The 25,336-nt window shown below is 37.0% G+C and overlaps 3 protein-coding genes and 1 long non-coding RNA gene across 4 annotated transcripts; 3 read left to right on the plus strand and 1 right to left on the minus strand.

Annotated features, from left to right (window-relative positions):
* The first annotated feature begins 951 nt into the window (after positions 1 to 951).
* LOC121244463 (proteasome subunit beta type-3-A) lies at positions 952 to 7,639 on the plus strand. Its single transcript, XM_041142541.1, has 7 exons — positions 952 to 1,111; positions 1,262 to 1,443; positions 1,540 to 1,647; positions 4,352 to 4,441; positions 4,541 to 4,625; positions 6,430 to 6,524; positions 7,405 to 7,639. Exons 1-7 carry the CDS (start codon positions 1,106 to 1,108, stop codon positions 7,451 to 7,453), a joined length of 615 nt encoding a protein of 204 aa, XP_040998475.1. The 5' UTR covers positions 952 to 1,105; the 3' UTR covers positions 7,454 to 7,639.
* Positions 5,925 to 10,987, minus strand: LOC121244464. Its single transcript, XR_005936433.1, has 4 exons — positions 10,977 to 10,987; positions 9,889 to 9,893; positions 6,554 to 6,562; positions 5,925 to 6,037 (listed from the first exon to the last, which is right to left on the minus strand). It is a non-coding gene; the product is annotated as an uncharacterized LOC121244464 (long non-coding RNA).
* Positions 10,988 to 11,421: 434 nt separating this feature from the next.
* Positions 11,422 to 17,514, plus strand: LOC121244820. The gene is made up of 3 exons (XM_041143033.1): positions 11,422 to 11,592; positions 16,778 to 16,878; positions 17,000 to 17,514. The coding sequence occupies exons 1-3, from the start codon at positions 11,495 to 11,497 to the stop codon at positions 17,494 to 17,496; spliced, it is 696 nt and encodes a 231-aa protein (XP_040998967.1). The 5' UTR covers positions 11,422 to 11,494; the 3' UTR covers positions 17,497 to 17,514.
* A 5,095-nt stretch (positions 17,515 to 22,609) lies between these two features.
* Positions 22,610 to 24,629, plus strand: LOC121244821. Its single transcript, XM_041143034.1, has 2 exons — positions 22,610 to 23,473; positions 24,330 to 24,629. Exons 1-2 carry the CDS (start codon positions 22,610 to 22,612, stop codon positions 24,627 to 24,629), a joined length of 1,164 nt encoding a protein of 387 aa, XP_040998968.1.
* The last annotated feature ends 707 nt before the right edge of the window (positions 24,630 to 25,336 follow it).

The following is a 25,336-nucleotide window of genomic DNA, read 5'->3' on the forward strand; positions in this document are numbered from 1 at the left end:
GTTATTAAGGACCTTTTGGTAAAATATGATTTTTCATTAAATTTTATAAGAGAGCTACACGTCAAATGGTCAAGGGTCTTAAGAATATTTTGATAAAACATTATCTTTCATTAAATTTTATAAGGGAACTATACGTCAAATGATCAATAGTTTTAAAGGCCGTTTAATAAAACAGGACTTAATGAAAAAATAACAAAAGTTACAATTTATAGTTAGATAGCCGCTTATCATAATATATAGTAGATATATATAAATGTGTAAAGGAAAAAATATTTATGCGCAAAAGTCTTACAAAAGAGAATTTGCACACTGACATATTAGTTAAGTCACGAGCATCTAAATTCCGTTTTGGAAGATTTATGTACAGTCCTAACACTTTTCATATAAAAATATTTAATATTTGTAAAAAGTTGTTTGAAATGTGAATGAACAAGCGAGATGGCATTCTATCCAAAAAACTACACCATATTATTGTTCTATATACTATTATATATATCAGCGACAGTTTTATTAAAATTATTAACACTGTTCCCTGAGCAAGTTAGATAATGATGTAACAATGGTGAAGTTTCTAAAAATTTCTCATATGCACATATATATATATATATAATAATATTTATAATCTTAAAATATGCAAGTCTTATGTATTTTTTTAAAAAAAAAGTGGATAAGAAATGAACCTCTATAAAAAATTATTTTTTTAATAATAAATTTTAATATTTTTTTATAAAAAATATATAAAATTTATATATTTTATAACTATATCTAATATTACTGCGATAATATTTGTGCGAAGTAGTAGAAATATGCAAAATCTTAGGTCATAGGTTGAAATCCTCTCTCCAAATTGGATCAAGCTTGTTCTGGCTCAGTATAAAAAGCCCAAACAAACTAGATTCCGAAGAAGGGATCGTTCTTAAGCCCGTATATTTCTGGCCCACTACCCAAATGGCAACATGGAAGAACGATGAGTAAAAAGTTCGGAGATCGTTAGAGTAAGCCCCAAGCCAGTCGTCTTCTTTTTCTTCTTCACCAAGTCTGCACCAAAACCTCATTTTCCTCTCTCTCACTCACTCTCACTTTTTTCAATTCCAAAACCCTAATCATGTCGGTAAGTCCCTCTCTATCCTCGTTAATTGCGATTCGTATCCCGTCTCAAACCCTAATCACTTTGTAAATGCAATTGGGTGTAATCATGTAATCGTATTTTTATAAATGTATCACAGTTAAGGCTCACTTTCTATTCCTTTTGGTCTCGCAGATTTTCGAGTACAATGGATCTGCTCTGGTTGCCATGGTGGGAAAGAACTGCTTCGCCATCGCCAGTGATCGTAGGCTCGGAGTTCAGCTCCAAACCATCGCCACCGACTTTCAAAGGATCTATAAGATTCACGATCGCCTATTCCTCGGTCTCTCTGGACTCGCCACCGACGCTCAGACTCTGTACGACTCCCTCGGAGTCTCCTTTTGATTTCTCTTCCTCCGCCGCTTCAGTTTTATTTAATTATATAATCGTTTTGAGTGGGGTTTGATTAATAGGTATCAACGGCTTGTGTTCCGCCACAAGCTGTATCAGCTTCGTGAAGAGAGAGACATGAAGCCTGAAACTTTTGCAAGCCTAGTCTCTGCTGTTCTGTATGAGAAAAGGTAAAGTCAGTGCTTTTAATCTCTTGTATATGAATATGTTTGTGTGTGGAGTCACCATTGGATTTATTTGTCAATTAGTTTTTGTTATGTGTATAGAATTGTGAATTGCTACATATGACTCTATGTAGTGCTACCTCTTGTGAATGATAAGATTCTCTAACAGTTCTAGTGCCCAAGCATACATGTATACTATTGTGTTACCCCATATGATAAGGATAAGGGTAGGTGGTGGATGGGATCCCACATTATTTGTGAATGAGAAGTTCTTGCTCTTTATAAGGTTTCAATGGGACTCCAATTATATCATTGACTAATCCTTTTGGAGTATAGACCATGTGGTTCGGGCCTTCCATTAGGGCGTTACAAATAGTATCAGAGCCTATCCCAACTAAAAATGTGGGACTTGAGCCATGCCACCTACAATAAATAGGCCCGACGAGGATATCGGGAATTTAAGAGGGGAAGATTGTGATACCCCATATGATAAGGATAATAGTAGGTGGCGAATGAGATCCCACATTGATTGGGAAGGAAAAATTCTTGCTCTTTATAAGGTTTCAATGGGACTCCAATTGTATCATTGACTAGTCCTTTTGGAGTATAGGCCATGTGACTTGGACCTTCCATTGGGGCGTTACAGCTAAGCACTTTTCCTTCACCATTCTGTTATGCAATGCTGAAATGTTGTGGTGATGATTATGTCAGTAGAGAGCTATGCATTTGGGTGTAAAGAAGCTATTAGCATTTTGATATGAACACAGCTGTAATGTTTAGTCCAGCTGGTGTCAAATTAGCGTCCCTGTACTAGTGTGCTGCAGACTGGGTCCTTCTGAAATACAAGTGACTGTGCTCTGTAGCTCCTTTTTGGACAAGTACATGGATGAAACAAACATGTTGTACATGCAAAAGGTGCTTAAGACCATAAATAAAAATGAATGGAGGACAGAATAAGCTTTTTGTTTTCCAGTTCACTCCCAATCAAAGTAGTTGGTGTGCCTATACAAAGTCAGACCCTTTCGGTGCTTAAGCCTTAACGTAGCTTAGATGTGCTGTTATGCTTGTTCATCCCAAAAATATTACAAAGACGACAGTTTATTCTTTGGTTATGCTTTCAATGATGACTTGTGTAACAATGCAGGGCCTGTATCTATAATCTGCCGCGACATACTATTTGCTATATTTTTTGTCCCCTTCCTTTTCCCTTTTAACAGTTCAAATTCTCAAATATCAAAAGAATAAAGTTGCAACAGTTTCGAATTCCAGTATTCTTTGTTGCATTTTGTATCATTTGTGGCAGTCAAAGATGGTTTTACAAGTGTTAAAGTGTGCTTGTGTAGGTTGCAACTACCCAACTTGTGATGGCTTTATTATATCTTGTTATAACGAGTGCATAAATAAACTCCTTTTGCTCCTTACTTTGTTTTTTTGTATTAAATTTGTTATTAAAATGGCATTCAAATATACTTGGTTACTAATGAATTTCAAACATGGTTGTTATTAGATCTTTATATATCTAGGCCTTCCAATGAAATATCTGAGCCTTCCGTTAGGAGCAACTTTCAAGAATAGAGCTATATGGAATGGGGTGGTGGAGAAAGTAGAGAAAATGTTGGCTAGTTGGAAAGGGGTGTATTTATCAAAAGGTGGCCGCCTCACTCTCATCAAGAGTACTCTCACTAACCTTCCTACATATTTTTTATCGCTGTTTCCTATGCTTATATGGGTGGTGAACAGGATGGAGAAACTTTTTAGGGCATTCTTATGGGGAGGCATGGGGGAGGAGAAGAAATTCCATCTGGTGAGATAGAAGACAAAATGTGTCTCAGTTGAGAAGGGGGGTTGGGAGTGTGTAATTTGAGAACTTTTAATAAAGCTTTATTGGGAAAATGGCTTTGGAGATATTATTTGGAGGAGGGATCATTGTGGAAGGAAATTATTGATGCTAGATATGGTGTTGCTGGGGGTGGTTGGTGTTCTAATGAAGTGAGAGGGGGGTATGGTGTGGGTGTATGGAAATTTATAAGGGGTGGCCACGTTTTGTAAATCAAATTCGCTTTGTTGTTGGTGAGGACAATCGAATCAGTTTTTGGAGGGACGTGTGGTGTGGAGATCACGCAGTCCTTGGGTTATGCCTATGAGGGTGGTGAATTTGTTGGGTTGTTGGAGAAAATTGCAAGGCTGTCACCAAGTGATTGCAGTGTGGAAGATGATTCCGTTGGGCATTATGTGGTGCATTTGGACAAAAAGGAATGCGCGATGCTTCAAAGATAAGGAACGCACAATGGCTGAGTTGAAGAATTTTTTTCTCCACACTTTAATGTGCTGGTTTTCCACTATTGTACTGCATGGGAATAATATTCATGATTTCTTGTCTTTAATTTATCGCTTTTAGAATGTAATTAGGGGTCCTTCTGAATACTTCCTATGTACAAGTGCTATGTCTATTTCATTCATATATATAATATTTATCTCTTACTTATCAAAAAAAAAAAGATCTTTATATATATATATATCTTTTAGTTTATTTTTTATTACCCCTATGTCAATAAAGCAATTTTAATACTTATAAAAAAAGAGTTTATTTTCTTTGGTCCATTTGCTATCAAATTTAGCCTTTTTATGATCATTTTTACTTTTGTTTGAATGATCTTATGAAACGCATATGAGCTAAACATTGGATGTGACCTCTCTTTTTGATTCGCAGGTTTGGCCCATACTTCTGTCAGCCTGTAATTGCTGGATTGGGAGAGGAAGACAAGCCATTCATTTGCACTATGGATTCAATTGGAGCCAAGTAATATGATTTTTCTTTTCTTAAGTTTTTGTTAATTTAGATTGATAGGATGGTTTTGAACGTAATGCTGCATTTTTTTCATGTGATAATTATATGCAGGGAACTAGCAAAAGATTTTGTTGTTGCTGGCACTGCCTCAGAGTCTCTCTATGGTGCTTGTGAGGCAATGTTCAAGCCCGACATGGTTTGTCACAATATTGAACTCTTGACTTACTAGTATGGTAGGAAGTTAAATTCAGTTGAGCAATAGATAACCGTCAGATGTATAGTGTATGAGTTGCTACTTCCTAGAGGTCTTATACATGCTATGGCCGTAATATTTGCTACCACCTAGAGATATTATATAAAGGATATATACAAGAGAGAAATAAAGAGTACTCCATTTGTTATGATTATGGCATGTTGAACATTCAAATACTATTCTGCTTTTTGCAAGTTTGAATGAATTTTTTTTTTTATAAGTAATAATTTTATTCAAAGAAATAGGCATAAGCACAATTACACAGGACCTATACAAAGGGAACACCTACTACTTCCAAAAACAAAAAGAAACTAACACCAGAAAAACTAAAACAGAAGCCGGAAATTATCCACCATTACAAAAGCTTTAGCCCAAGAACTCAATGTACGCAAGAAAAAAACCCTAAGTTCTCCCAAAGAGCATTCTTCATCTTCGAAGCATCTCCCATTTCTCTCAAGCCAAATGCACCACATAAGACAAGGAGGAATCATCTTCCAAACCCTTGCCGCCTTCTTGCAGCCCTTCAAACCCTTCCACCCTACCAATAAATCCACCACTTCTCTAGGCATTACCCAAAATAATCCTGTCCAACTCAAAACCTCATTCCACAAGAATCTTGTCACTTCACAGTGAAGAAATAGGTGATTTACAGATTCTCCACCCCTTTTACACATGACACACCAATCAGCAATAAACATACCTCTCCTTCTAAGATTATCAGTAGTCAAAACTTTGCCCAAAGAAGCCACCCAACAGAAAAAAGCAACCTTGGAGGGAACTTTCACTTTCCATATACTTTTCCAAGGAAAAACACAACTACTTTGGCTTGACAAAATTCTGTAATAAGTAGAAACTGAAAACTTAGCATTTCCAGCAGGAATCCACACCATGCTATCCTCTCTTTCTAGCACCAACTTAGAACTGTAGAGTTTAACCAGCAAAGCCTTAACTTCATTCACTTCCCAATCATTAACGTCCCTTTTTAAAAAATGATATTCCAATCAACCTTGTTGTTACTACTACAGTAAGAATCATAAATAGTAGCATTATGATCCCTAGCAATTCTGAAAAGGGTAGGAAATTCCAGCTTAAGAGCAATATCCCCACACCACAGATCATGCCAAAAGAGAATCCTCTTTCCATCTCCAACCTTCAATCTGAAATTATTGGAGAAGGAATCCCATCCTTTTCTAATAAACTTCCACAAACTAACCCTGTAAACTCCACTAGCTGCTTTAGTGTACCAATGTCCCCTCAAACTTCCATATTTCACTTCTATCACATTTTTCCAAAGGGCTTTACTCTCCAATTGAAATCTCCAAAGCCATTTCCCAAGTAAAGCTCTATTAAAAATCCTTAAATCTTTAATCCCCAAACCACCACGATCCAATGGTTGACAAACCTTCTTCCAACTAACCAAATGAAACTTCTTTTCCTCACCTTTGCCTCCCCATAAGAAATTTTGAATGAAATTTTATTAGTTATAAAAAAGAATGGAATATGCAATACTCTTCTGCCATGTTGAGAACTCCCTGTATGAGCATGAAGCATTATATCATAGATAAATGAATCAGTAGGAAGTACAGATGCGATTATTGGGCTGAATTCGCAGTCAGAATAACTAATTGCTTCTCAGCTAGAATTTATTGGGCTAGCACTTGTTGCTCTAATTGCTGAATATTATAATCTTCTCTTTTCTTGTTTATCATACTAATTTGAGCTACTACTCTTTGCTTTATCTACTCAGGAAGCAGAGGAATTGTTTGAGACCATCTCTCAAGCCCTGCTATCATCAGTTGATCGAGACTGTTTGAGTGGATGGGGAGGACATGTTTATGTCATGTAAGCCCTTTATGCCTTTCCTTCTTAACTCTGGCTTCCTGGAAATGATTTCTTTTTGAATTATGATGCTGCTAATAATCTAGCGAAACCATAATGAGGACTATGTCACGTCCTGATATTGCATATAATACTGTCCTTTAACCTGTTGATCACAGTAGAATATTCTTGGTATGCAAGTATTGGCTTTTTTATTGATCTAGAGAATGAGGAGAAAATGATCTCCTTCAGCATTTCAAAAGATTTTTTGTTCATTTTCTTTTCTTTTCTTTTCTTTTCTTTCAACGAACTTGGCAAATGTAAGGTTCTGTGTTTTGTTTTATTTCTTTGTTCTGCCTGGCTGTGAAAATGTTCAATTTCCCGTTTCAATGGAATATGAAGCTAGTGAAAACAAATATGTTCATGTAATGAATGAGACTGCTTATGACGTCTATCAAAGTGAGAAGCTTTCTATTGAAGTAGTGGATTAATGCTATAAATGAAGCTGGAATGCCCAGCATATATTGCAATCATGTGAAAAGGAGAAACAAAGAGGTGTTGCCTATTTGCTTACGCTTTAGCTAACCACTGATAAGCTGCATGAAATGGGAAAGAAATAATTTTACTACAGCAATCCAACTTCTAAGAATTGTCTTGTTAGAGATTTTAAGTAATATTTCTATTATTATTTTTCAATAACAAAAACTAACACTAATAATTTTTCCCCTTGGTTAGAGTTTTGCCATCTTGGATCTTTGGTTTTTTTTTGGGCTAGCTTATCTGTTCATCTATTTAAGTGCGTCAGTTGTATTCTTCTAGAATCGGATGAACATTACAAAAGATTCAGATTAATAATATTTATAGGGAAATTTTATTTTTGATGTGTATTTTCACTCTGTAACAGAACACCGACTGAAGTAAAGGAGAGGATCTTGAAGGGAAGGATGGATTGATCGTTGACCCACTGTTGCACCTCAGAATTGCCATTTCCGTCTTTTCTTTACTTTGTTTCATATTTTATGTAGGTTGCAGTTGAATGCCCCAGTTGTTATGGGGTATACTCAAAATTGGATGTACTCTCCTCCGTACTACTTGTAATTGATGAAATGTTTTCGGGAATTCGAAACTGTTTTGATTTACAAAACTAGGTTACATTTTTTCTGAATGATTTCAGGAAAGCACGTGCCTTTTTTCGATGGAATCGCTTATGTTTTTAGAGTGTGATATCTATCTGGTGCTAGGTTTGTAGTGTCAACTACTGATATTGAGGAATTCTATGCATTAACTATTATTTACTTTTATATCTCATACTTATAGTTTTTTTTTTTATAGGGTGTGAGGGTGTTTTTCATAAGGTATAGGGGGTGAGGTAATAAATAGTAACTGATAAAAATAATTTTTCATAAGAGATACTTTAGTCACAAAAGAATTTCACAAAAGTAAATTTATAAATTAACGTCTTTTGATATGATAAGTTAGATTATAAATTTATTTTTATTGTAAAGTATATCTAATGGATTACATGAAGTTATTTCTATTTATGAATTTATTTTTACGAAATCTCTTTGTAACATGCTAATCTTATTTTACCGTTCATTGTTTGGTTTCGTTGTCAAGTTTTGAAAGTTGAAAGATTTCATTCTGTCATTTTCTTGCCAAACAGGAAAAAGAAAATAACAAATAAAAGTAAGGGTGAAAATCGATCTTTTCGACGCAATTTTTGGACAAAATTGACGCTGACCGATGAGAGAAAAATTGGAGGAGCAAACGACCGCAACCGATCGATGGGGAGTGGTAAAACCAGAAGACGTAGTTTCGATTGGTTGTTGTCGATTCATCGGCGTGAACATCGATTCCCATGAGTCATACAAATTTCTCAACACTCAACAATATAGATTCAACATTAAACATCAACTATCCCATAAGAGAGAGAAGGGAGATGAAGACCTGAGACAGAGGCTCTGAGAGCCCAAGAGGGAGATGAGGGGGTGGGGGAGAGGGAGAGGAAGATGGCATCACCGCATCAAAGATGGAGGCTGGGGGGTGGCTGCCGTTGGGGAGAATTTGAAAATGAGGGAAAATTTTCGAAAGAAGAATGAGGAAGAATGGCTCATCAAGGGTCTTTTACCCTAATTTAACGGCATCGTTGCATTTATATATTTTTTTATAACCAGCATTCCCAAAACGACGTTGTATTACTTATTTAAGTGAAATTGCGTCTTTTTTTTTTTTTTTTTTTTTTTTTTTTTTTTTTTTTTTTTTTTTTAAGGAGGCTTCACCTCCATTTATTAATAAAACCCTCATTCAGGCGGAGAAATAACCATAGGTACATCACAATCAAACTAAAATACATCCCCACAAAAAAATAACGTCTAATGTAAGAGATGTCTAATCTATCCATACGTAAAAGACCCCTAAGCCTTCCTGGACCAACATCTTCTCCAATAAACTCCAAATTACTGGCCTCAGCCCCATTTTTAGCGAAAAAATCTGCTACTATATTAGTTTCTCCATAAACATGCTTAAATTGAACATTAAGAGAGCTAACTAGGCTTTGAACTTCCTCTCAAAAATTCTAAAGATATCAATAATTACAAACATCTGACACAAATCATCTCACAATAACAATTGAATCTGACTTGACAACAAAGTCTCTCAATCCGAGTTGATTACACATCCGAAAACCATCAAGCACTGCACAACATTCAACAATTGTATTGGTAGCTTGACTATAGCAATGGGCAAAACCTCCCAATACATGACCACGATCATCTCTAACAATTTCCCTTCTACCGGACATCCCAAGATTACCACAAGAACCCCCGTCAATATTGAGTTTCACCATCCCAACCTTCGGTAATTCCCATGAAATTCTTCTCGGAACTCTGCCACCTAATGCCACCATAGGACAGTTTAGCTCTCTCAAAACCGTAGCATCATGTGGGCCTAACCTTCTGAAATTTTTCAACAAACCCGTAGACTCCAGTATAAAACCTTTCACCATATGCACCACCTTCCTTCAATCAAAACCCATTCCCTCCATACGGCACTACACCATGTTTTCCAAAGAGCCCAAGAAAATAAAAAAAAAAAAGAAGAAAGGTATAACACCACGTAAACAACGCACCTAGGAGAACTGTAAAGCTCTACACCACCAAACATTCATCACCCTAGCCCAAATCCGAGTAGCTGGCAAATGAATATAAAAAATCTCTATAAAAAAATCTCAAACTTTCCTCGGCCTTCCTTATCACAAAGAATATGACCAACAGTTTCAACTTGGAAAGAAATACAACAATGACATTTTGAAACAATTGGAATGCCTAATTGTTTAATTACCTCATCGACGGGGATAGCCATTCGACGTGCATGCCAACATAAGAAAGACATCTTCTTGAGTACATATTTTTACCAAAACCATTTCTTCCATGGGCATAACAACAACCCATGAGTTCTAACAATATTCCATACCGATTTAATAGTAAAATTCCCATCTATGGTATGCTTCCAAACCAAAATGTCTTGCCCCTCTTGACTTTGGATCTATGCTGCCAAGATTGTATTCACCATTTCCTCTCACAAGCTGTCGCAAAAATGTTATATTGCACTCCACACCCTCAAATAAATTTTGGACCTGTAAATCTCTATCACCCACCACATTTTGTTGAGCAACAATAGCACCAGTGCCCAACCAGTTATCAAACCAAAAGTCAAAGCTCCCTTGCGAACCAGCCATCTTGAATTATTTAACACTATAGGAAGGACTTGAACAACCCCTCGCCAAAACCAAGACCCCTTCCTCCTTCACACACCGTGGAGATCTGTGCACTGCCCACATATTTGGCAAGAAAAAAATTCCGCCCAAAGAGAACCATTATTCAACAGAAAAAAATGGTGTTGTTTCATATACATATATTTGAAAAAAAAAAAAAAAAACATAGCTATCTTCGGCCGGTTCAGTGGTTTTTCATTGGGTCAAATCGGGACTGAACCGGCCAATATCTATTTTGTTTAATTCCTACCACTAGCCGATCCAGTTTTCTGCCAATTTCGACCGGTTCTGTGCTCCAAAGACTGGTCTGAGTCGGTGCCGACTAGTTTTCTCGGTTTTTGTACAGCCCTAGATAAAAGTACAGGGATTGCACGAATCCGATAGGCCGCAAACATGTTAAGCACTTTTTAGTTAGAAAAGTTCTAATTATTATCTATTCGTATCTTTCTTATATTATATTTAATTATAATAAAAAGATTATTTTAATTAATCATTTTAAATCACTTCAATTCGTAAAATAATTATTTATTTATTATTTTTATAGACAAAAGATTCTCAATAAAGAAATATTTCCTTGTTTTTTTTTAACCAAAATTTGCCTTTTTTAACACTAGAGTTTAAATATTTGAAAACGCGGTGCAGTGGCGCAGGCCGCAAACATGGACGGAATAGAACGGCGGTTATGAATATGTTGTGGTTCGAACTCTGTTTTCTCATTTTGTCTCTCTGCACTCCCTCGTTTCTCTCCGCACTCCTTCCATTCATTGGCAGCGAACAATGCCGTAGATGTTTCTTACTACAACACACTCTTCGCATTGAAATGATGAAACTGTAACTCTCTCTCTCTACACGACACTAACACCTGTGTGCACAATTATTGTACCAATATCATTAGTTTTGGCCATGTCTGTCTCCTCATTCTCTGATAACCTGAATACAGTGGTTTTTTCGTTTTTTCAAGTTGTGGGTCTTATATTATTTTTCCCATGAATTTGAATCTGCATTTACTCGGAAGTTAATGATCGTACTGGTCATAATATCCAAGAACTAAAAATACACAAATTTATCTTGCAAATCAAGGCAAGTTTGGCAAGGGACACCAATCAGTGTTATCTTCTTCTTCTTCGTCTTTTAATCTTACAGGAGTGAAATACAAGGTCCTGACTTTCTCTGAATATCTCGGGCAACCGTGAGGCCATGCTCAAATCTGTCACTTAACTTGATGGGTAACATAATTAGTTCATTCTTTTCGGGGTTTGGTAAAGTCTTTGGCGACCTTTTCAACTCTCCACTCGATTTCCTTGCTGGAAAATCATGCAGGTAAACACAGTCTTCACTTTCATTTTATACTGTGATTATAAGGGGAACATGTGTGGATTCTACTCAAATCAAATCAGAGCATGTTTAGCCTAAAATCATGACAAATATTCGGTCATCAATTCCATTTTTGTAACTGATTCTATTCTCTAGCTGTCTATTGTAACTGTAGCATAATTCTAACTTTACCGTATATGTATTTCCTAAATTAGGTTCTCACTTTCGTGTATATAACAACATAGAATCTCTATCAATAAAGTGTGGGAACAATTTCATTGAAACCTCTGCAGTGTATATCCTCTATATGGTATCATAAGAGCCGATCTCCACCGAGCCACCGATCCAAGTAACTACAATGTCTTCCTCCTCCGAACCAATTCCCAATTTTACTCTCAACACCCAACCCCTTCCGCATCCGAAAAACCCCTTATTGCTCTCAACATCACTGCCCAAATCAATGAAAAATTAACTCCCTCCACTTTTCCTCAATGGCGTGCTCAATTTGAAGCACTTCTTATTGGTTATGACCTCTTCAACTATGTTGAAGGCACCTTTCGGTGTCCCTCTTCAGATGGCACCCCGACTGAAGAATTGTGCAAGACCCACTGGGTCCGACAGGATAAGCTTATCCTGAGTGCGATTTTAGCCTCTACCTCTCCGTCCATCACACCCCTCATTGCTACAGCTAAATCCTCAAATGAAGCTTGGAAAAAGCTCACTCATCTTTATGCTAGCCGATCTCGAACTCGTGCAATGCAGTTAAAGGAGGAACTTACCTTAATCCAGCGTGGAAATAGGACCATCACCGAATATCTCCATGCTGTGAAGACTCTAGCCGATGAACTCGCCATCATAGATCATTCAATTTCGGATGATGACCTAACCCTTTATGTGTTAAATGGTTTAGGTCCAGATTTTCGGGAGATTGCAGCGCCGATTCGTGCCCGCGAGTCATCTCTGACTTTTGAGGAGTTACACGACCTGCTGGTTGGCCACGAGGCTTATCTGAGGCGCCTGGAAGCTGCAACGCAAAACTTAGTTGCGTCTGCCAATTTTACGAAGACGAAGACTTCTGCAAATGGGGGAAGCCATCAGCGCTTCTTCAAACAATATGACCATTCCCGTGGGCCTCAAGGCTCCAGTCCAAGCCGGTACTCAAATGGAGCCCACCGTGATGCACGACGTCCCAACATAAGTGCTGGTAAGCCCAATAACTCTACACGGCGTCATCAACCCAAGTGCCAATTGTGTGATCAGTTGGGCCACATTGCCAAGGCCTGTCCTCAGTTTCATTCACAAAATGTCTCTATCAATTGTGCTACCACTTCTACGGGAAAAGATAAAAATTGGTTACTTGATTCCGCCGCTTCTCATAATATCACGGGTGATCTTTCTACTTTATCTATTCACTCTGAATATGATGGAACTGACGAAGTAATTCTCGGTGATGGTTCAGGTCTGGCCGTCTCACACATTGGTTCTTTGGCTTTACACTCTCCGCACCGAACATTTACATTACGTGATACTCTTTATGTTCCAAATCTTTGCAAAAACTTAATTTCTGTGCATCATCTCACCAAACAAAATGATGTCTTTATTGAATTTCATCCCTTTCATTTCTTTGTGAAGGACAAGATCACGGGGGCGATCCTACTAAAAGGAGCATGTAACAATGGCATCTACACCTTCCCGGAATCATTGGCGGTACCCAAAAAGGTTGCTAATGTGCATGAAAGGACCTCCATTGATGGATGGCACAAACGTCTTGGGCATCCTTCTCTTAAAATTGTCCATCATCTTGTTAAGGATTTTTCTCTTCCTATTTCCTCGCATAAAAATTTGTCTTCTTTATGTCATTCATGCTCTATTAATAAAGCACATCAACAACCTTTTCGTGTCACAAGTCTCCAAAGTCATGAGCCTCTTGAACTTATTTACACGGATGTGTGGGGACCCGCTAGTTATACTGGGATTGATGGATCACGATATTACCTTATTTTTGTTGATCATTATACAAAATATATATGGTTTTATCCCATGATCACTAAATCCGGTGTTTCTACAATTTTTCCGCACTTCAAAAAATTTGTTGAAACCCGCTTTCAAAAATCCATCAAAACAATATATTCGGATAATGGAGGTGAGTTTATTGCTTTAAAATCATATCTCTCACTTCATGGTATAACTCATCTCACCACTGCCCCTCATACTCCACAACAAAATGGTGTCTCTGAACGTCGTCATCGTCATCTAGTTGAAACGGGCCTCACCCTCCTCTATGATGCAAATCTTAATTTTTCGTACTGGCCCCACGCTTTTCAAACAGCCTCTTATCTCATAAACCGACAACCCACGTCTCTCCTCAAAAACAAATCACCTTTTGAAGCTCTTTTTGGTCAATCACCCAATTATTTAAAATTTAAAAAATTTGGGTGTATTTGTTATCCTCTCACAAGGGCCTATAACTCAAACAAAATGCAGCCCAAATCCAAAGCCTGTATCTTTCTCGGCTATTCACCAACTCAAAATGGCTACAAGTGTTTTGAGCCCCAAACAAAAAAGTGCTTCATCTCTCGCCACGTGTTATTTGATGAAAACCGACATTACTCTAGCCAATCCTCACCCGTGCCTTCCGAGCTCACTCCGCACCTTCGAAACCCTCATCAACTGCTCTCTCTTCACTTCGGTGCTCAGCCGACTGCAATGCCCTCCTCAATGGTTTCCAACGCACCAGCACCTTCGCTGCCTCCGGAAGGTTCACCTGCCATCGTTGTATCCTCCCCAGTTAATTTCGCACCCTCTGCTCCTTTAATTTCTGCTTCCTTGCAAGCTGTAGATCCCAACACAACCCATCCGAATACACCTCCAGGTGACTATCGGACTGGGTCTTTACCAGATTTCCCAATGTCTTCTTCACATGATCCAAATTTGCGTCCTTCTAATCCTCTGCCCAATCCGAATCTCACAAACCCTAACCCAACAAATCCTCAACCTCAACGCACTCACACCATGACCACAAGATCAATGAACCAAATTTTTAAGCCTAAACAAATTCACACCGTGTCAAAGCATCCTCTCCCACAAACCATTGAACCAACAAGTGTGAGCCAAGCCATTTCTCAACCTCACTGGCGTGAGGCCATGTCCACAGAGCTCACTGCCTTGATGAAACATGGAACTTGGGACCTCGTGTTACCCACTTCTGACTGTAAACCCGTGGGGTGTAAGTGGATATTTCGGGTAAAAAGGAAAGCCGATGGTTCTGTTGATAAATTCAAAGCCAGACTCGTGGCTAAGGGCTACAATCAACGTCCTGGTGTAGATTACACAGAGACCTTTAGCCCTGTAGTTAAACCAGCCACTATTAGAGTTGTATTATCTATTGCAGTGATGAATGGATGGGATTTGAGGCAAATGGACGTTAATAACGCGTTTCTAAATGGTGCCTTAACTGAAACTGTTTTTATGGCACAACCTCCGGGATTCAAAGACCTGTCCAAACCCCATCATGTGTGCAGACTCAAAAAGGCTATCTATGGGCTTAAACAAGCCCCACGGGCTTGGTACATTGCCCTCAAAACTGCCATTCTTCAACTGGGTTTTCGAAACTCCAAGGCAGACTCTTCTCTCTTCATCTACAGCCACGGCTCCACTCTTTGCTACCTTTTGGTGTATGTTGATGATCTTATCATCACAGGAAATAATTCATCTCTTGTGATCTCCATTATCAAACAGTTGGGTGACATGTTTTCTCTTAAGGATATGGGTTCCCTTCATTTTTTCTTGGGGATTGAAGTCATTCCTACCAGAGCAGGGTTATTTCTCTCACAACATAAATACATCCGTGAGCTGCTAGACACTACAAGTATGAGTGGTGCGAAAGATGTCTCAACCCCTCTCTCCACCACCCAACCTCTCCAACTGATTGATGGCACGGCTGCTATGGACAGCTCTGAGTTTCGTCGAATAATTGGCAGTCTTTAATATTTGTCCTTGACACGTCCCGATATCTCTTTTGCAGTCAACAAACTCTCTCAATTTATGCACAAGCCAACTGCAAATCACTGGACAGCAACCAAACGGCTCCTCCGCTACTTAAAACAAACCATCTTTTATGGTATTCAGATCCACAAAGCTGGACCTTCTGTACTAAGGACATACTCCGACGCCGATTGGGCTGGAAATATGGATGACCGCACGTCAACTTCTGCTTACATCAGTTTCTTGGGTCCTAATCCAATTTCTTGGAGCTCTAAGAAACAACGTGCAGTTGCAAGATCCTCAACCGAGACTGAATACCGGGCACTAGCTAATGCGGCTTCTGAGACAATGTGGTTGTCTACCCTTTTCAAAGAACTCCAACTTCCACTCAAAGACTCTCCTCATTTGTTATGTGACAATATTGGAGCCACACATCTAAGTTTTAACCCAGTCAATCATTCGCGCATGAAACACATTCAAATCGATCTTCACTTTGTGCGTGACTTGGTCCAAAAAGGAAGCCTTCAAGTTAGACATGTACATACTCAAGACCAGCTAGCTGATCTTCTCACCAAGCCTTTGTCAAAGCCGCGAACTGAATTGCTGCGTACCAAGATTGGTCTTGCCGATGGAAGCCCAATCTTGCGGGGGCGTATAAGGGAAACATGTGTGGATTCTACTCAAATCAAATCAGAGCATGTTTAGCCTAAAATCATGACAAATATTCGGTCATCAATTCCATTTTTGTAACTGATTCTATTCTCTAGCTGTCTATTGTAACTGTAGCATAATTCTAGCTTTACCGTATATGTATTTCCTAAATTAGGTTCTCACTTTCGTGTATATAACAACATAGAATCTCTATCAATAAAGTGTGGGAACAATTTCATTGAAACCTCTGCAGTGTATATCCTCTATAGTGATGCCTCATTAGAGGCTTAGTACAAGATCCTTAATCTATAGCTCTTGGTTAAATCTTACGATTTGGAGGGAACAATGTAAGGGACTGTTATCCATAGAACTCTTTTCATACGCTTTAACCTCTTTAATTTGAAAGCAATCGTTTCCTGACATTTTCATTTCTTGATCTTGATTATGATATATACTGCCAACAGTTTGGGAAGCAATGTATTCTATTATCATGTTTTAATCTCTCTTTCTGGTTTTTTGGTTGAATAATCACCACGGCGTCTGTATTTTCTTACAGTTCAGAGTGTGGATCAACATGGGATTTCATCTGTTACATCGAAAATTTTTGCATTGCCAATCTGCTAAAGATGGCCATGGTACTGGTTCTGGTTTACATAGGTGAGTTTGTTTACTGAGAAGACTCTAAGTCTAGGATCAGTAGACGAAGTGTGTATTATAAAATGTTTAGTAGAGCCATATCTGAAATTGGATGTTTTTTATTTTCATTTGGTGTTTGCAGTTCTCTTATTCTTCTATCTGTTAGAGAAAGTAGGCCTTTGCCAACGTATCATTCACAGCCTTTGCAAGATAGTATGGGCATGCCTTTCTTCCTGTTTTCATGCTTGGGAGTACTTTTGCATTTTCTTGTGGGTAAAGCTTCATAAGCTAAAAAGGGTCAACAGAACACACCTCGAAGAAGAGTTCGACACAAGCGAAGAAGAATATGATGATGGAAGTTTTTCATATCATATGTCTAGATCCATGGATGTGAACAAGTCACCATCTCGCCGATGGAGGAGTCACAGAGATGCTTACCTGAGGAAATGTTTGCGGCCAAGGAGTCATCGTATACAAGTAGCTATTGGTAGGGATTCAATTCATGGTGGTAGAGGAAATGCAATTAAGCATTGGAAAAATGGTACTGCCATCCATGACATTAGGGTGACCAGGACATCAAAGTTTGCGCACAAGGGGAGAAAATATAGGAGAGGGGCTTATCATATGAGTAGGTTGTGAAAATAAAGGTGGTGAACATTTGGAAGTTCAAACCGATATAAGAGATATCTGTATCATAAGGTAAGAGGAAAGTATAATATCCTACATTTTTCTTCTGAAAGCTTTATATGCAAGGCACTGGACACTTCATTTGGAGTTATAGAACAGTATGTAGGATGAAGCCAATCCAAAGTAGTTATGATAAAAAAAATGTAGAGTTGGCTATTTAGTTCTTTGCATTGAATGACTTTTACTACCCTGTCCATCTCGCTCAAAGATTGAAGTTCGAAGTCTATCACATAAAATGAGTGAATTACTCCTAATTAGAATTGCAGTTCCCTGGCTCACCTGGAAAGGGCTATAACCCTCATTTCTCCATGCAAGACAGTAGCCTGATATTTATTATTTGTCACCATTTTCCATGTATTTTTTTTCCATGTATCGTCAACGGGATAGCTCTCATAGCTTGGCATGATGTTTTTATTTCTGAGTTCCATTTCGGGCGGGTTTAGAGACAATTATCTTCTGCCTGTCAACTTCATGCAACTTCCTCCCCTGTTTTAACTAAGAGCTTCATTTCATTATGTTCCATCACTCGATTCACTCGTTTATTCTTTGGTAATTTTCAACAACTCATTAAGTCGTTTAGAGTTTTTTTAGCATCATCTTGAAACTAGATTCGTTTGTTTATATACATATATATATATATATATATATATGTTTCACCCTTTTACTTGCTTGGACTGGTAAATTGGGGACTGCCTATATATCAGCAAGTCAAGGTCGGCTGCGTGGCTGCAAGCCCGCATATCATAATGTTTCGATGATGGGTATTATGATGGTAATGGTGATGATGATGATACTGAAAATTTCGAGAGCCAGGATGTTCAAGCTGAACTTCTTTGAAGAAGAAGATATCGACAGCACCAGGAAAGTTTATAGGAGAAGACAATAGGGGATTTAAACTAGAGAACTGCTACATACATAAAGATATTATACAAAATAAACTTACAAACTGGTATGGTTTATTAGGATCTGTTAGATATATACTTTACAATAAAAGTAAAATTACAATTTGACGTCTTGTATCAAGCCACATTAATTTGTAGATTTATTTTTATGCAATCACTTTGTGTTTAAGGTATTTCCTTTTAAAATATACACAAAAAGGTTATGAACTTATGATAGATTCCAAACCAAAAAAAACATCCATCCTTACTCGTTTGGGCCGAACATTCAGCCCAATACAATTTTTGTAAAAAGGGAGCAAGGCCCGATTATGTTGACTAGACCAAGGTCATGAAAAGTCTTTTCAAAGTCTTGAGGAGTTGATTGCTAGAAGTGGTACCATTGTGGTTCTTGATTCAGGTCAGAGAAAGATGCGAAAACCCTCGACCCTTCATGGATGAAGGGTAGGGATAGACAAAACTCCGGCAAAAACTGAAGCGAAGGGTCTTTAAAGTGGTTTAAGTAGATGAGACAGTGTCCTATATATAGAGTGGAAGTAGGATTTGACCTATAAACGGCGCGTGTGGCTCAAATGTCAACAGGAGATTACATTGGAGAACATGATCCCTTAGTCATGAGGTACGTGTCCTCTGATGACAATCTTTTAAAAGAAAGGGAAGTGTTACAATTATAAAATAATTTTATAAAAATAAATTTATAAATTAATATAATTTTATATGATACGTTAAATTTATTTTATAGTAAAAATAATTTAACGTATTATATTAAGTCGCATTAATTTACGAATTTATTTTTTTAAGATCTTTCATAATTAAAACATTTCTCTAAAGAAAAATCGGGAGTGATGGGGATGTGGGTGGGGCGTCGACCACCTAGAATGATTTTAGGTATTTTCACAAGCGGGAGATCAGACAAATGCTCTCAGGCTAAAGACTACTCGATCGGTTACTGTTGGCTAGCTTTTCTTTTCTTTGAAGTAGCGACAATGGAACCTCAATAATATTAAACCCTATACACTAGCCTCATCAAAACAACACACCAAAAAGCATACATATCCAAGAATTCTCATAAAATGTTCGTGGATAGTAATAAAAAAATTAATAATAAAATATTGAATAATAATAAAAAAATAATAAATAATAGTAAAAAATATGTGAAAAATAATAATAAAATATAGAATAGTAATAAGAGTATTTGAGAGTAGTAAAACACCCAAACGTAAAACTTTAAATATTAGTTTTCATGACTTAAAAAGTGTTTCACCCACCTCTATAAAATTTCACGACTTATAAATATTTCATTATGATGATGTAAAATTAAAGAGTACTATTATATATAGTCGTAGAGTGTGCAAGCACTGCACAATTATTTTAAAAAAGAGTGGGGTCTACTATTAAAAAAAATTTCACGCGAGTCTCGTATTTATTCATTTTTTTTAAAAAGATTGTACGGCGCTTGCACACTTCACGACAACAAATATCACTTCTCAAAACTAAATATTATCTAGCATTGAATTTGGTAATTAATTAAAGAAATAAAGACCGATATATAATAGTTGATAGGAAATGCTACTTTGTCACAATGGGATAAAAATCAAATTAGAGAGTAATATATAATATAACTCTCTATATACCTAATTATTTGTATAGAAAGGTTGTATCATGCATGCCACCTTAACGCATGCATGCCACCTTAACGCATTACTTGCCCACCTAAAATATACGAAAATCAAACCATGCTGGTGGATGGAAATCACTTCTTTGTATTAATGCATGCGAGCCTTATATATAGAGAAATGATATTTACAGTCTTAAATGTACGAATTTTGTATACTTTTATAAAAAAAAAAAAAAAGTACATAAAATTGACGAATACATAAAAAAAAAAAAATTTAATAATAGACTCTACTTTTTTTCTAATAAATTACACGAGGCTTGTATATTGTAAACTGTACGTAACATTAATCATACATACATATATAAATTAATTAGTTTATGTAAAACAGAAGGTAATATATCATAATGGAATGGCTAAAATTGATAGTTTGATCAATAGCGTTGGAAAAATCCATCTCAATGCAGAAAACCAAACTAGTTTGTCCCACCATTATCAACATGATTAAGAGATTTTGGACTGATGTTTGAGACAAACTGGCGGCTGATTAAGAACCTCAGTAGTGCTGCATACATGCCCTGAAGATTTATATATAGAGTCAACAATGACAGCAGAACAAATTTGCAAATGTTCGATTCACTTAGACAGATTTCGGTTTATCATTATAAAAGTTTCTGAACAAAAAGTTATTGCATGCATGCATGCCAAACCCAAATTAATGTCCTTTTCTGGACAGGATCCTAGAAGTTTTCCATGTTTACTGGCGCACATTCTTCTGAATTCACACACCCAAAAACAAAAGTCTTGCTACTGTTAATGGTCCCTTTTGAATTGATTAATATCAAACTGTTAATCCAGTGGCTATTAATTATATTTTAATTCAGATGCTCTCTCTTGTGGCAAACTTTGCATATTGCAAAGAGATATTATTTGTACAATCTTAACTTTAATGTGTAAGTCTATTTTTTTTTAAAGAAGTGTATAAATTTAGTATTCATATAAAAAATTATTTACTTTTTATAAGTGGGTTCCACATTATTTACTTTTTATAAATTTAGTATTCATATAAAAAATAATAATTTCTCATCATCTACTATTTACTATTTCACATTCCATATCACACACTCTAAAAAAAAAAAAAAAATTATAGGTTTAGGGTATGAGAGCTATGAATAGTAGCTAATGCATACGATTCTTTTTTCTTTTTAAATTTGGAGTTGGGTATCATGCATGCATATAGAAACCAATTCATTCCTCTTTTTTTTATTTTCAATGGCTTGTTGCCAAAGCTTTCATTTTTAACTCAATTTCCAAATAATTTAAAGTTTTCATTGTTTCTTATATAAATTCACGATGGGATTCATAAAATGTCACTCAATTACTTAATTTTTGGTTGGAATTATTTTTGATGATGTGGCAAAGCACATACTGATCATATTTTATTCAATATTCTAGAGACCATTATGAAATGATCCTCTCAAAAGTAAATAAATTAGTAGATAAAATTATTAGTGCCAAAAGATGTGGACATCTTTGCTACATCCCCAAGAGCCCGAGAACCCACCGAAAAAGTAAATATAGTTTTATTTATTTATTTTTTTAATGTATATTTTTAGGTTGCGTTTGGATGTTGAAGTGAGTTGAGTTGAATTGAGTTGAGATAATAAAATATTGTTAGAATATTGTTTTTTAATATTATTATTATTTTAAGATTTAAAAAAGTTAAATTGTTTATTATATTTTGTATTTAGAATTTAAAAAAGTTATAATGATGAGTTGAGATGAATTAAGATAGGTTGATGATCCAAACGTTAATCATTATAAACATTTAAAAAAATAAAAAAATTCATAACGTCATTAAAAATTATTTAATTAATCACTAAGTTAAAAAATTAAATTAAATTAAAAAAACAAACAAACTACTCAAATTAATTATTTATGTTTGATATATATTATGCTAATGGCTCTAAGATCATAAGAATGGACGTCTCAAGTACGTACGAGTGTGATTGATACATTACAAAGGTGATTTTGACGTCGGATAGCATACTTCTGACGAGCCAATAGGCTACTGATCACATGGAAATTATTTATATATGATGACAATTCAGATGCATTTCATGCTTTTAGGGATAATTGGCGAAAAATCCACCCGCGGCTACTCCGGGCAAGCCGATGGATTTTATCAAAAAGTAAATACAAACGGACAGTTGCTGATAATGACACTTTCATTTCCTTAATTCTCAATAAAAAGAATTCCACTAAAATCACAGAATTCATACCCATATCTTTGTGCAATGTCATGTACAAGCTTATTTCTAAAGTACTGGCCAATAAACTTAAGAATGTTTTGCCTCTTATCATCTCTAACTCACAGTCTGCATTTGTTCCTAATAGACTCATTTATGATAATGTGATAGTGACTTTTGAAGTTTTGCATACTATGAAGACTAAAATGACAGGAAAGGAGGGTTATATAGCATTGAAATTAGATATGAACAAAACCTATAATAGGCTAGAATAGAGCTTCATCAAAGTTGTGTTAACCAAGATGGGTTTTTGTAATCAATGGATAGAATTGGTGATGAATTGCATTGAGGCAGTATCATATGCTATCCTGGTTAATGGTTCCCCTCAAGAATCTTTCCACCCAACTAGAGGGATTAGGCAAAGAGACCCCCTATCACCCTATGTCTTCATCATATGTGCTAAGGCACTTAGTAGTCTGATCAGTAAAACTAAAGGAGAAGGACTGATCCATGGGGTTCCTATTGCAAAAAATAGGCTCAGAATTTCACAACTATTTTTTGCTGACGATTGCCTTCTCTTTTGCAAAGCTAATGCCATTGAATGGGGCAAACTTTTTGGGTTACTAAGAGCCTATGAATCAGCATCAGGACAAATACTTAACTTGGAGAAAACCTCTATTATTTTCAGCAAGAACACATCAAGGGATACACAGCAGTACATCCTTTCTATTGATGGGGTAAGGAATGGCATGTCATATGAGAAATATTTAGGACTGCCCTCAGTGGTGGGAAAGAATAAAGCCAAGACTTTTAAAAGAATTTTGGATAGCATCAGAGCAAAAGTCAGTAATCATAGAGTTAAAATGCTGTCCCAAGCAGGGAATGAGATATTTATCAAAGCTTTCATCCAAGCTCTCCCAACCTACACAATGTCTATTTTTAAACTCCCTAATTCATTGCTCCAAGAAATCAACAGGGTCATCAACAACTTCTGGTGGGGGCAGCAAGGTAATGAACATAGGATACATTGGATCTCTTGGAAAAATATGGGAAAGGCTAAAACTGTAGGGGGTATGGGTATAAGGGACTTTGAAGCTTTTAACAAAATAATACTAGCCAAACAATGTTGGAGATTGATCCAACACCTTGATTCCCTTGCTGCTCAGGTAATTAAGGCAAAGTATTATCCAAGCTCCACCTTTCAAGAGGCAAAATTAGGCTCCAAACCCTCTTATATCTGGAGAAGTTTCTTAGCAGCTAGGCCATTAGTAGAAGCAGGATCTTTTTGGAGGATAGGAAATGGACATCAAGGCTCAGGTGTGGAAGGATAAATGGATAGCCTCGTCTAATCCTAGCAAGGCCCAGAGCACTGTTAGTGTGCTAGAGAATAATGCAACAGTCTCTACTCTAATAAACCTTATCACAAAGTAGTGGAATTTTGCACTAGTGCAGCAGATTTTCAATCACAGAGAAACTAAGTCCATAATCAAAACCCTCATAAGCTACCTCAATAGTAGAGATAGACTTGTTTGGCAAGGCACAAAAGATGGTAAGTTCTCAGTTCGAAGTGCCTACCACAAGGAAATTGAGAGAAGTCTATCTGTTTCTAGTACAGCATCAAGTAGCTTCTCCCTCAAAGGCTTTTGGCAGCAGCTATGGTAGTTAAAAGTGCAGCCTAGAGTTAAAGTGTTCCTATGGAGATGCTGTCAAGAGGCACTTCCAACCCAATCCAATCTCTTCAAGAAGAAAGTAGTAAAACACCCTCTCTGCCCTATATGCAATTTGGAGGAAGAAGACTCTATTCATGCTATATGGGGGTATGAATCAGCCAAGGATGTGTGGAGTCAATGTTCTAAAAGGTTACAGAAATGCCATTTACCATACATGTCTATGCTACAACTTCTCGAAGCCTTATTTCAAACCATGGAAAGCAAGATTATTCAAAAGTTTGCTATGGTGGCAAGTAAGATTTGGTGGAGAAAGAACATCTTTGTCTTTAAATGTGTTTTTGCTCACCCGAAGGTAATTGTGCAAGAGGCAAGAATCATCCTGGATGTGCTGAATGAGGAGGGTTGTAGAACCAGTAAGGTCTGTACTTCAGCTGAGGTTTGGCAGGCTCCACCATCAAATTGGCTCAAGATGAACTGGGACAGTGCAGTTGATAAGGCTAGAGGTATCGTTGGAGTGGGAGTGGTTGTGAGGAATAGTTCTGGCAAAATCATTGCAACCTTGAGAACTAAGAAGCATCTCTTCCCTAACTCATTGCTAGCTGAGGCCTTCGGAGCTCTTAAAACAGTGCAATTTGGCTGGAGCTTGGTCTAACACAAGTAATTATTGAATGGGATTCCCTTCAAGTCATCAACAATCTTAGAAGGGACAAAGAAGGATGTAACAGTGCAAGTATGTTTGTTTGTGAAGCAAAACAGCTCTTAGAAAATTTTGCTAAGTGGGAGGTTTCTCATGTAAGGAGAAATGGCAACTTTATAGCCTACTTGTTGGCAAAAGATGCTCTATCCAATTATGATTATATTGTAACTTTGGAGGATCTCCCTTGTATCCCTTTGGGTTGATTAAATGGAAATGAGTTATTTCTTAAAAAAAAAGAACTTTAGCCCGCCTATGTTCTATCCACTTGATTATATGTATGTATGTACATATATATATATATATATACACACACACACACACACATATATATATATATGTATATTAAAAAAAACTTGAGCCCAACTCACTTTCTCCTCCTCCCCTAGTCCTAGCCGTCCATCGCTTTTGTCTCCTCCCCAATTCCTAGACACTATCTTCTTCTCCTAGTCCTGCTCCTCCTCCTCCTCCTTTATCTGTCTTCTCTTAGTTTTCTTTGTCTGTCTGTAGATCAAGGACATGGATGTGCTATAGGTAGTCGGGCGAACGGGGTCTTGAAGGAGGTGAAGGCGGGGATGGGGGTGGGGCCAGAAACTACCACCCCTCCTAGGCTGAGTCTAGGGACAGGTGAGGGCACTATCTGTCCATTAAGGGAGGATAGTAGT

This window comes from Juglans microcarpa x Juglans regia, chromosome 8S, assembly GCF_004785595.1.
Source record: "Juglans microcarpa x Juglans regia isolate MS1-56 chromosome 8S, Jm3101_v1.0, whole genome shotgun sequence".
Classification (NCBI taxonomy): Eukaryota; Viridiplantae; Streptophyta; class Magnoliopsida; order Fagales; family Juglandaceae; genus Juglans; species Juglans microcarpa x Juglans regia.